Source organism: Pristiophorus japonicus, chromosome 4 (genome assembly GCF_044704955.1).
Source record: "Pristiophorus japonicus isolate sPriJap1 chromosome 4, sPriJap1.hap1, whole genome shotgun sequence".
NCBI lineage: Eukaryota > Metazoa > Chordata > Chondrichthyes > Pristiophoridae > Pristiophorus > Pristiophorus japonicus.
The window spans coordinates 46833522-46846698 of NC_091980.1; the positions used below are offsets into that span (position 1 = coordinate 46833522).

General features: G+C 46.6%; 1 protein-coding gene across 1 annotated transcript in view; it reads left to right on the forward strand.

The window, feature by feature from the left end:
- The first annotated feature begins 841 nt into the window (after positions 1–841).
- Positions 842–13177, forward strand: part of atp10b (ATPase phospholipid transporting 10B) — a 229701-nt gene continuing 217365 nt past the window's right edge. The window contains exons 1-2 of the mRNA XM_070877209.1: positions 842–1122; positions 3179–3373. Of these exons, the coding sequence (XP_070733310.1) occupies positions 842–1122; positions 3179–3373 (476 nt within the window). The remainder of the gene's footprint in view (positions 1123–3178; positions 3374–13177) is intronic.

Below are 13177 nucleotides of genomic sequence, written 5' to 3' on the forward strand. Positions count from 1 at the left end.
AAGATTAAGGGGCCTAACAAATACACTTTAAAAATAATACAGGATTGATTGAACAAAATTTGAGGTAGTGCATGCTTAAATATTAGTTTGGCTAGGCCTGCCTGCAACCCCACTAGATCTCAGCTGTATAAAGATTATAATAAGAATTTATTGTATTAACTCAAGTATTTTTACAGCTATAATCCGAATAATAATCTGACTGTCTTTCAATTGTTTTGCTGTTCTCGGTTACATCTTACTGTACTCCCACAGTGTCAGCTGTGGCTCAGTGGTTAGGTAGCAATCTCGCCTGTGACTCAGAAGGTTGTGGGCTGAGCATAAAAATCTAGGCTGACGCTTCAGAGCAGTGCTGAAGGAGTGATGTACTGTCAGAGGTGCCGTCTTTCAGATGAGACGTTAAACCGAGGCCCCCTCTGCGCTCTTGGGTGGATGTAAAAGTTCCCATGGCACTATTTCAAAGAAAAGCAGCAGAGTTATCCCCGGGTTATCCCCGGTGTCCTGACCAATATTTATCCCTCAATCAACATAACAAAAAACAGATTATCTGGTCATTATCACATTGTTGTGGGAGCTTGCTTGTGTGCAAATTGGCTGCCGCATTTCCTACATTACAACAATGATTATACTTCAAAAGTACTTTATTGGCTGTAAAGCACTTTGTGACATCTGGTGATCGTGAAAGGCGCTATATAAATGCAAGTCTTTTTCGCATCAGTTGTGGCTTCGTTCATGCTGATTATCTAATATGGTTTCTATTTTAACAAAAGGTGATAGTTGTTCACAGTTCAATATCAGACCAGACTATACAACTGAAGAGGAAACACGATCTAATGAATGAAAAATGGCACACTCTATAGACTGGATTCGATTCCGCTTCCTGCGGCCGAGAACTGGCAGCATCTCTGAGACAACACCATTGTTATCACCTTCATCACAGAATTCTCCAGCCAAGGAGCAATGGTCATCCATTTTAAGCAACCAAAGAATTATCATTCCAAACAATAGAATGTTTGCCAATGCCTCAGAAAGGTTAATGAAAGACTATTTGAGCAACAAAATAAGAACTACAAAATATACCTTCATCAACTTTCTTCCAAAGAACTTGTTTGAGCAGTTTTATAGGTAAGCACCATATTTGGTTGTTCTTTCTTTGTAAAAACATCTGTTTCTTTAAAGAGCGTTTAACATAACAACATAAGAACTAGGAACAGAGTAGGCCATATGACCCCTCGAGCCTGCTCCGCCATTCAATAAGATCATGGCCGATCTGATCATGGATTCAGCTCCACTTCCCCGCCCACTCCCCGTAACCCCTTATCCCCTTATGTCTGGTTAACATCCCACTCTTCCCAGATGAAAGTGATAGTTATGCTTTTTTGAATATTCAAATGTATCACGAATGGCTTATTTTGCTGTTTTGTCGAGTTTGGCACCCACTCTGTTCTGCTTTATCTAGCTTAGCACCTGCTTTCCTTGGTTGTCCCTCCATCTGCTTCTTGTGAACTCTTGATTTTGATTCTGTCCATATAAAGATTTTAGTTTTCAGCGATTGAGGAAATATTTCAAATACATGGTGATCATTGGTACCCACCATTCAGATGGGAAAAGGCTTGATAGAATTGAAATGAATTGCATTTTTTTAAATATATTTGACTCCAGAATATATATAAAATCTTAACATTGACCTCTAGTGGTGCAAGCCCCTTCCCACTAGTTTCTATTGTTCAGAATACCAGTGCATCAAATTCTTTCCCATCTACTTACAATTTAGAATTGGATTTCTGATAGCTACCTATATGTTTCAAACTATGCTGATCTCCAAGCGTAAAGTTACAAATCGTGGAGTAGGATTCCAAATACAAGCATAAAACTCCTGATTTTTCTAGTTTTCATTCTGCTGACTAGCTTTTACCCAGAGAGAGCACATTTTGGAAATAACCATTATGGTGTTGAATGTCACTATTTTGGTGCTGATTAGGCTACTGAATTTTGTTTTTATTTATTGAGGTTTGATACTAAGTTTGCCCAATTGGCTGTTTTAACCTACAGTTCATGTAAATCAAGATCCTGTCAAAAGCGTCAGGTGTTTTTAACCTTGTGGTGGTACTGCCACTAAAGACGAACATATTTCATTTTATAAATTGGACAGCAGCAGAAACCCAGAATTTAGCTGGGTCTCCTGATCTGCAGATTCCAAGAGCATTTGACCTTACCTGGTAAAACATTGAAATGAATTCAGCAGCTCTGCAGCCAGTTTTTGCAATGGAGTAGGTTTCCCCCAGTGTGGACTTTGGGCAGGTAGCCAGTCAGCCGAGCAAGCCAACCCAATAGTCCCTGCGGGGGGACACCCAGTCCATTTTATAGGCCTAACCTTATTAGAATTTGGCCATCAGGCTGCAGGCAATAAACCAGTGCCCCGGTCAGCCAGTTGGCTCTGGCTGGCAGCTGATAGGTCAGTTGGGCGGGGAGCGAATTAATGGGAAAAAAAATTGGTGCAGTATGCAACGGGCTGCCAATTCGCTATCGGCCCATTTTGTGCTGCAGGGGTTAACCAATTCTCCCCTCCCTCTCCACCCCCCCACCACTCTAAATAATTCAATAGCATTCTCAGATCTATATTTAATATTCACGGGGAAGGATTGAGGGGTGACAGGTATAATGTATACACCTGTGAGAATGCTCACAGGTTTGAGGAGCTGTTGAGTTGGGAGTGGCTTAGCCAGTCACGTGATGTTCACAAGACTCAATAAAACCCCAGCCAGTTGGGTTCAGGGGATCCACGATGAGGCAGGTGGTTGTGAGCCTGGTGGATGAACTGGTAATGTGTAGTGTGATTGTTTAACCTTTGCTAATAAACCAACTCATTCTTAAGAGCAATATGTTGCTATGAATTCTTAAGCAAAGAACCCATGAAGCAAATGCATTATAATAAGAGAGAAAGATGCCAAGGCAAATGTAACAGAAGTTCACAGTGTGGAGAGTGAAAATCTGAGGATGACTCATCCCAGGAGAGGTCATTCATTTGCTTATCTTCTTGTTGCCTCTCATTGGCAGAGACCTGGTAACAGGTTGATCTGCTTTCTCAGACATGTTTTGGCAAAGACCCCAGTAAAGAAGAAATATAAAGTGTCTTTCCCCCCACCCCACCCACCCCACCCCCCCTTTTCTTGCATCCCAGGTTTGCCAATATTTACTTCTTGTTCCTGGCTGTTCTGAACTGGTTCCCATCCATTGAAGTTTTCCATAAAGAGATAACCATGTTGCCCTTGGTCGTTGTGATGTCCATCACTGCAATTAAAGATGGTGTTGAAGACTACAAGCGACACAGATTTGATAAAAAGATAAACCAAGCCAGGACACAGGTATTTGACTGGTAAGTCACTTGTGAACAAATACAAGAAAAGTCTCTAGTTTAGTAGAAAATCGTTACAAGACACAATCTGCTGGTTCTTTGCACTGCGCATTGAAGAGTGGCAGAATGTGAGTTTAATAGTTGGCTGTTATATGAGGGAAAAGGAAAGGCACAGAACCCTGCAGCTTGTTACCTCCAAAGTAAGGGATGAGGATCTGAGAGATTGAGTCATGCCTATGCCAGTCTGGAGTAACTAACAGACAGCCCAGGAATAGCATTTTAGAAGTCTAGGAACAAGTCAATTGACGTTCTCTTAATTAGGAATTGAGACTTAAAAGGATTACTTGGATTAAAATGGAGACTTTGTAGGAAAATGGTGGAGATGATATAATCATCATAGGCAATCCCTCAGAATCGAGGAAGACTTGCTTCCACTCCTGAAGTGAGTTCTTTGATGGCTGAATAAATCGAAAGCCACAGACTCTGTCACAGGTGGGACAGATAGTCGTTGAGGGAAGGGGTGGGTGGGACTGGTTTGCCGCACGCTCTTTTCGCTGTCTGCGCTTGATTTCTGCATGCTCTTGGCGTTGAGACTCCAAGTTCTCAACACCCTCCCGGATGCACTTTCTCCACTTAGAGCGTGTCAGTGATGATGTCGCACTTTTTCAGGGAGGCTTTGAAGGTATCCTTGTAACGTTTCCGCTGCCCACCTTTGGCTCGTTTGCCGTGAAGGAGCTCCACATAGAGCACTTGCTTTGGGAGTCTCGTGTCTGGCATGTGAACTATGTGGCCTGCCCAGCGGAGCTGATTGAGTGTGGTCAGAGCTTCAATGCTGGGGATGTTAGCCTGGATGAGGACACTGATGTTGGTGTGCCTGTCTGCCCAGGGGGTTTGTAGGATCTTGTAGATATATCTTTGGTGATATATCTCCAGTGACTTGCGATGTCTTCTGTACATCATCCATGCCTCTGAGCCATACAGGAGGGCGGGTATTACTACAGCCCTGTAGACCGTGAGCTTGGTGATAGATTTGAGGGCCCGGTCTTCGAACACTCTTTTTTTTTTTCTCAGGCGACCGAAGGCTGCACTGGTGCACTGGAGGTGGTGTTGAAACTTTGCATCAATGGCTGCTTTTGTTGATGAGAGGCTCCCGAGGTATGGGAAAGGGTCCACATTGTTGAGGGCCACGCCGTGAATCTTGATGACTGGGGGACTGTGCTGTGCGGTGAGGACAGGCTGGTGGAGGACCTTTGTTTTACGGATGTTTAGCGTAAGGCCCATGCTTTTGTATGCCTCAGTAAGGACTATATCCTGGAGTTCAGCCTCAGAATGTGCGCAGGCATCGTCCGTGTATGTAGCTCAATGACAGAGGTTGGGGTTGTAGTGTATGTAGGCACCTTTAGTAATGACTCCACAAGGCAGGGTATGGTACTTAAACTGTGCAGACATGCAGTCCTTTATTAGCAGCTCCTGAGTGCTGACAACAAGCTGTGTGTTCCTTTTTATACTGGGTTACCTGCCATGTGCAGGCAACCCCTAGGTCTCCAGCAACAGCACCCTCTAGTGTACCGGTAAGGTGTGTACAGTACAAGGGTACATTCAATGTTGCAGGACAATGTTACAGACATCACACAGTGAACAGGCATGCCTACACAACAATACTCCCCCCTGAGCATTTTTCATATCCGAGTTGTCATGACCAGGGGAGGTGATCAGTGGTGGGCTATGGGAGGTTGTGGTGAGGGTTGTGTGATTTGCCAGGTGTGACCCCTGTGCTTCAGGCTGGCCTCGTATGTTTCCCCTCCCTCACACACAAACCAAGTGGGTGTCACTGTTGTGGGATCCCTCAGGGAGGTAGCCACGGCAGCAGTGGATGGTGTGTATACACTGTGATGTGGGTAGTTGTGGGGTGGTGGGCAGGGCCACAAGACTGGGTGGGCTCCTTGTCCACCAATTGGGATAAGGGTCAGGTCATCCCAGGGAAGCTGGAGGGTATTGGCCTCATGCTCCTGGTGTTGGCCCTGGTGGCCAGGGGCTGTAGGGCTGGTCTGGTGCCGGTTGCCATTGGTGGTGGCTGGGCTGCCCATTGACCACTGTCCCTGTACATGATCAGGTAGCCTGCTGGACCTGGGAGTCTCCCACAGGGGGATTCCATTGGCATTAGCCTGGTCCCTGTAGGACCCAATGTCCTCTGGCAGTGTCCTACCGGTATACATGACACCTTGGCTCTGATCACACATAGTCGAGCCTGCATTATACATTCTATCACTTGCATCACTTTTGGGTGTCCTGGTTTCAACAGACATGGTTACATTAGGCATTTCACAATCTCTATCATTATTGTTAAGCACAATAAACTTGTTCTTAACCTTACTGGCACCTGCATTCATCTCATTAGTCACATTAGTTAAACCAGCATCACAATTCATGGTTACATTGCATACATTTTCATACTTGCACCCTTTAATTGCATCTTTAGCTTTAAAGTCTGTGTACTCAAATAGTTGAAACTTCCCCTTTAAATTGTTTTGGTTACCAGTCTCCTTTAATGGAGCTTTCAAATCCGATTGGCTGCTTGATGTCCTATGATGCTCCTCCATGTTGACTTGTGGCATGGAGGAGGCCATTTTGAATGCAGGTCTGCTGCTTGTGGTGCTGCAGCCATTTTGTGGTGCTCGTTTCTTCCACATGCTTGTGGTGCTGCAGCCATGTTGTGGTCTTATTGTAGGCAGGCTGTGGTGCTCTTTTTTTCCACATGCTTGTGGTGCTGCAGCCATTCTGTGGTCTTGCTGCAGGCAGGCTGTGGTGCTCTCTTCTTCCACAGCACCACTTCGCCTGATGTGGACCCGGTTCATCCAATCCCTGCCCAGCAGCGTGGGACCGTCGCCGGCTACAATCCACAGGGGGAGTTTGTGCAACACGCCGCCCTGGGAGACCTGGACGTCTACACTGCCAACGATTTCGATTTTACCTTTGGTATAGGTGAGCAGCTTTGCCCGGACAGGAGACAGTTTTGGTCGAGTGGCAGGATTCCTCCAAGTTTCTTCAAAGGTCTTTTGGCTCATCACAGACTGGCTCGCCCCTGTGTCAATCTCCATGGAGACTGGGACCCTGTCGATGTCCACTTCGATCATCCATGGAGAACTTCCGGTGGAGCAGATAAAGATTTCATACTCCTCTCCCAGGGTTAGAGCAGTTTCATCTTCATCTGTGTCAGAGCCCCGGTGATTAGCCAACTCATCAGAGACCCAGTGAGTATAGCCTTTTCTGCACATTCTCTGAAGGTGCCCTTTCTCTTTGCAGCCTTTGCATGCATAGTCGTTGTAGCGGCACTGGTGGGCCCTGTGGTTTCCTCCAGAGCGCCAGCACGGGACCATCTGGTTTGCCCCATGTGGCGGACTCAGAGTTGCGGGACTCGGGGCAGCATTTCTGCCTTTAGAAGTGTCCATGCGGTGAACTGCACTCGCCGGTTTAGAGTCCTGGGTCAGTATTCACCTGGCATCGCTGGCCGAAACCATGTAGGCCTGGCTCACTTGAATTGCTTTCTGCAGGGTGACCATGATGTCAGCCGAGAGCAATTTGTGTCGGAGGCCTTCGTGGCCGATTCCGATGACGAATATGTCCCTTAGTGCTTCATTAAGGTGGTTGCCAAACTCACACGGTGCAGCTAGTCATCTTAAGTGTGCAGCATACTTGGCAATTTCTTGGCCCTCAGGTTGCCGGTAAGTATAGAACCGGTGCCTGGCGGTGAGGATATGCTGTCTTTCAGTTTTAGTTGTTCCTGTATGATTGTTACAAGTTCCTCATAGCTCTCGGTGGTTGTCTTCTCCGGGGCTAGTAAGTCTCTGACGAGACCGTAGATGGTGGGCCCACAACTGCTAAGCAGGATGGCCCTGCGTTTTTTCGGTAGTGTGGCCAGTGTGTCCCCGTCCAGGTCATTGGCTATAAAGAAGTGTTCCAATCTTTCCACAAAAGCATCCCAATCTTCCCCCTCTGTAAAATACTGAAAGTTGCTGAGGTTAGACATGTTGAGCTTGTAGTTCGTGATCCCGTATTCCCGTCGCCAGTTGTAGTTTATGTAGGCACCTTTAGTAATGACTCCACGAGGCAGGGTATGGTACTTAAACTGTGCAGACCTGCAGTCATTTATTAGCAACTCCTGAGTGCTGACAACAAACTGTGTATTCCTTTTTATACTGGGTTACCTGCCGTGTGCAGGCAACCCCTAGGTCTCCAGCAACAGCACCCTCTAGTGTACCGGTAAGGTGTGTACAGTACAAGGGTACATTCAATGTTGCATGATAGTGTTACAGACATCACACAGTAAACAGGCATGCCTACACATGGCCTGGAGATGGCGAAGGTTGAACAGCTTCCCACTGGTTCTGTAGTTTAGTTCCACTCCAGCAAGGAGCTTGTTGACTGTGAGGTGGAGCATGGCAGCGAGGAAGATTGAGAAGAGGGTTGGGGCGCTGATGCAGCCCTGTTTGACCCCGGTCCGAATGTGGATTGGATCTGTAATGGATCCATTGGTAAGGAACGCGGCCTGCATGTCATCGTGGAGCAGGCGAAAGATGTTGACGAACTTTTGGGGCCATCCGAAACGGAGGAGGACGCTTCATAGACCCTTGCGGTTGACAGTGTCAAAGGCCTTTGTAAGGTCGAAAAAGACCATGTATAAGAGCTGGCACTGTTCCCTGCATTTTTCATGCAGCTGTCGTGCTGCAAAGATCATGTCCGTTGTGCCCCATAGGAGACGAAATTCACATTGTGACTCCGGGAGGAGCTCCTCAGCCACAGTGAGAAGACGGTTGAGGAGAACTCTCACGGCAACTTTCCCAGTGGCTGATACAGAGAGATTCCCCAGTAATTGCCACAGTCAGACTTGTCGCCCTTTTTAAAGATGGTCATGATTACTGCATCTCTGAGATCTCCCGGCATGCTCTCCTCCCTCCAGATGAGAGAGATGAGGTCCTGTATCCACGCCAACAGCGCCTCTCCGCCATACTTTAGCGCCTCAGCGGGGATTCCATCCGCTCCCATAGCCTGGTTGTTCTTGAGCTGTTTTATGGCGTTTCGTACCTCGTGCAATGTTGCGGTTTCACTGAGGTGGTGGCAGGTCGCATGCTGCGGGATGGAGTCGAGAACACTCGAGTCAAAGGCAGATTCTCGATTGAGGAGATCTTTGAAGTGCTCCTTCCAGCGGGCCCTGACAGCCTCGGAGTCCTTGATGAGTGTTTTCCCGTTCTTGGCCAGCAGTGGGGTGGGGCCTTGGGAGTTGGACTGTCGGTGACCTTGACTGCAACGAAGAATCCTTGCTTATCGCAGCTGTCGGCCAGTTGTTGTATCTCCTGTGCTTTCTCCATCTACCACCTGTTCTTTAGGTCCCGGGTTTTTTGTTGGACCTCAGCCTTGAGCCGCCTGTAGTGTTGCTTTGCTGCTCCTGAGTTGGGTTGTTGCTTGAGGATCAGAAATGCTCTGCGCTTGCGATCTATTAGTTCTTGGATCTCCTGATCATTCTCATCAAACCAGTTCAGGTGTTTTCTGGTTGAGTGACCAAGTGTCTCTTCACAGGCACTGGTTATGGAGGCCTTGGAGGGCAGACCAAGCACTATGGGCATTCAGCATCTCAGGGTCATCAAGGCACGCCAGGTTAGCTGGGTGTGCTGGCTGTATAGGGCTCTCTTAGCTGGGTCTTTAAGTGTTCCAACATTAGTGTCTCCAGCCTAGGGACTGGGGAGGGGTTGCAGACAGGAAGGAAGGAATTCAGCCTAAGGAATTCTGCTTCTGATTGCTGTTTCATGAGCCCTGCTGGCGAATACAGATATGGGAATGTTTGCCTGGTGAGGATAAGTTTAGGTTCAACTGTAATGTCCTGTAAAGAAGAAGAAACTGCTGCCATTCATTGTTTAGGCCGATGCATGGAGAATGACCACTTGAGTAAGTTACAAATGGGACTCTAATCAAACATTAAGAGGCAATTTGGAAGAAGTGGTGTTTATAAATAAGGATTTCTGCTCTGCCTCTCCCTGATGCAGAAGAACCAAGAGGCTCCTTGAAGAATAAGATTAGTGTGCAACAGACTTAAAGAGATACCAAACTAATGTTGCTGAAAAAAGTTTGATTGCTGCAGCCTGATCAGAATATTGCATGTTAACATTTTGGTTATCTGTGTATTTTTGGCCTGTGAAAGAGATATGCCTGTATTCAAACAGCTGGAAACTAGAAAAGAATGACACCTTTTTGTAAGTGCATTATCACTCATTATCACTCATTAAACGGACATGCTCAAGTTTGAATGGCTTTTAATTTAATGTCAATAGAATTGTTAATGTTAACAATCTGCTAAATTAAGATACTTTTTAGAAAAATAAGCTTTTTAATTAAATCTTCATTTAAAGGAATTGTTCTTTCATCCTATCACAGCTGCTATTTTCATTGCAGTGATTATAGGAGGTAGACTTGTGCTTTTGCCTAAGTGCCATTGAATCCCATTTCCTGGGCAACCCATAGCAAAGGAGACTATTGGCTCTTTGCACTGTGTGTAACAAAACTAGATTATTCTTTATAAACAGCTTATGGTTTTGTTGCACGTAATGCACCAAAGGAATTCTTCCCCCAATATGTAGTCCTTGAACCCAGGCCCACCTGCTTGACCTATTTCTAGCCACTGGATTGCCATTGTGACTGTACCCCCTCCTATATGCTTCAGAGACATGTACAGCAGGCACCTCAAAGCATTGGAGATGTAGCACCAACGCTGGCTCTGCAAAATCCTGTAAATTCATTGGTGCACCTATCCTGCCAATGTCAGAGTTCTCTCTCAGGCCAACATCCCCAGCATCGAGGCATTGAGGACGTTCAGCCAGCGCCACATTGTCCGCATGCCCAATGCTAGGCTCCTGAAACAAGCACTCTACTCCGAGCTACATCACGGCAGGCAAGCCCCAGGAGGGCAGAGAAAACGCTTTAAGGACAGTCTCAAAGCCTCCTTGTAAAAGATGCAACATCCCCACCAACTCTTGGGAATCCTTGGTCCAAGTAGCTCAAAGTGGAGGAGGAGCATCCGAGAAGGCATCAAACACTTAGAATCTCTTCGCCGGGAGCACTCGGAAGCTAAGCACAAACAGCAGAAGGAGCGTACGACAAATCAAGCACCCCACCCACCCGTCCCTACAACCACCGTCTGCCCCTCCTGTGAAAGATACTGTAGATCCCGCATTGGTCTCATCAGTTACCTTGGAACTCATTTTGTGTGGAAGCAAGTCATCCTTGACTCCGGGGGACTGCCTAAGAAGAGAAGGAAAATCCCCTCCCACCTCTTCATATCCTTGGTAGTATAGTGGCTAACCTAGCACCTTGGGTCTGTGCATTCTAAGAACATTTTCTACAAATAATCAGCTAATATATATTTCTTCCTTTCAAAAGAAACAAAAGACCGCCATTTGGAATTTAGAACAAAATTCATTCACCAAAATAAAAAGCTTTTTTTAAAACACAGAAGCTCATAGGGACCTTCTACTACATTAAAGACACTATATACATGCAAGTTATTAATGTTGTCAGAGTGGCTGTAGCATGTGACGTTTTTTTAAAAAAAAGGCACCGGCAATCGCCTTTTTGTAAAAAAAAAAGCCAAACATTTTATCGTGACTTGCAGCTGAACAGCAATTAAAGACTGACCTCAACCGGCACACTTCACAATACTTAACAATTAGACTAAGTAACCTTAAAATGGCATGGCTTCAGCTTATCAGATGGACAATATATTGTGCATTCATCCTGCCTTTATGAAACAGAATATTCTCTCACTTACTCTGAACCTCACCATTGACAATCCATTAGGTATAGTCATCTAGTGTACATCCACCACACTTTAAAAAAAAAATACATATCAAAAAGAAGTTACTGCTATTAATAACATAAATGGGGTTTTGCAAGATCCTGCAAATCCCCTGGGTGGACAGACGCACCAACATTAGCATCCTCAACCAGGCCAACATTCCCAGCATTGAAGCACTGACCAGACTTGATCAGCCCCGCTGGGCAGGCCACATTGCTCACATGCCAGACACGAGACTCCTAAAACAAGCGCTCTACTTGGAACTCCTTCACGGCAAACGAGCCAAAGGTGGGCAGAGGAAATGTTACAAGGACACCCTCAAAGCCTCCCTGATAAAGTGCAACATCCCCGCTGACACTTGGGAGTCCCTGGCCAAAGACTGCCCTAAGTGAAGGAAGTGCATCTGGGAGGGCGCTGAGCAACTCGAGTCTCATCACCGAGAACATGCAGAAATCAAGCGCAGGCAGCGGAAAGAGCGTGCGGCAAACCTGTCCCACCCACCCTTTCCCACAACGGCTATCTGTCCCACCTGTGATAGGGACTGTTCAGCCACCTAAAGACTCATTTTTAGAGTGGAAGCAAGTCTTCCTCGATTCCGAGGGACTGCCTCTGATGATGATGAGGGGTTTCCACCAAAGTTATGCCAGCAGACGAGGATTAGCTCCCTGGTTTCTTCCAAATGGCAAGAACCAAGGAAGCAGCTGCCAATCGACAGAATCTTTTCTGAACAATTAGGCCGAGAAATTGGCCGCCCTAGTGCCTCCTGTTCCTGTCTCCAGGGTGCGATAACTGGGCGATAACAAAGTCCCACTGTGGCGTTAACGACTTACCAACCGGGCGCGGCGAGAAGATCGACTTCCACCATATTCAGCGGGAGGTTTGCGGCGACCGTACGGTGTTTTGCCCCGATCTCCTTTGCACGGAGATTGTGATGTCATTGCCGTGTGCATCGCCCCGGTAGCATCCCAGACCCGAACTTGTGGTCCGCCCCCTGCAGGCAGTGCCGGGTGAAAACACCGGCAGCTGCGGGAGGCATTCATCGGGAGGCCGGGCGCTTCAGGGACAATGCTTAAAGGTGAGGTGGCCGAGGTAAGTATAAAAAATGTGAAATCTTTCTTTCAATGTTTTTCCTTGTTTCCTGCCTGTGATCGATCAGCCCGGCACTCTGCTGCAGTGTATCGGGCTGATCGAGCCAGGTCACAGCTGCCGTCGAGGAGAAGGTACGTCTTTTTCAGAGCCTGCAACAATGGCCCTTCCATTTAAGGTAGGGAAGGAGCTTTCCAACGCAGCAGCACTGCCCGGTCCATTGTGCAGCGCTGCACACCTTTTGCCCCGCCTGCTGCCTCTTGTGCTCCAGGAGGGAAGTGGAGCGCCCGATTTTAGAGTGTAAACACCAAATTTTTTTAAAGCCTGGTGCTAATTTTTCAAACTTTAAAAACGGGGCGTTCCTGAATTTCTCCCCCTTGGTCTCTAATTGGTCTCAGGAAATGCCTATTTGGACCACTTTCCCTATACGGAGTAACTTTAAAAGGACAGGCCAGATTAAGCACAACTCCACTTTAGCAGCTACTTATCACAACCCCATGGCCCCAATTTTAGCTCCAGGTGGTTTCGCTGCTCAAGTCTGAGTTAAAATGACAGTTGGGTCTCAATGATGCCATTGGACCGCAACATGGATATGGTAAGAGCTAGGAATATTTTAACTGCCCACCTGCCAGATTTCTGCTGAGCAAGTAGGGTTAAAATCACCCCCTCCCAGATTCCAGAGAGCAGCTATTTTTATAAAATTAAGGAAAGTGCATTCATCTAAATTTATTTCTATTGGCTGCAGGTCTAAAACAAAACCTCCATAATTCAGCACAAACCACATTATTTGGCAGTTTCACTCAGACAGCATATAACAATAGCTGATGTGGGAAATGCAAAATGTCATACTAGTCAAATAGAGTTTTACATCTGAGATTAAAGTGCATTGTTGGGAC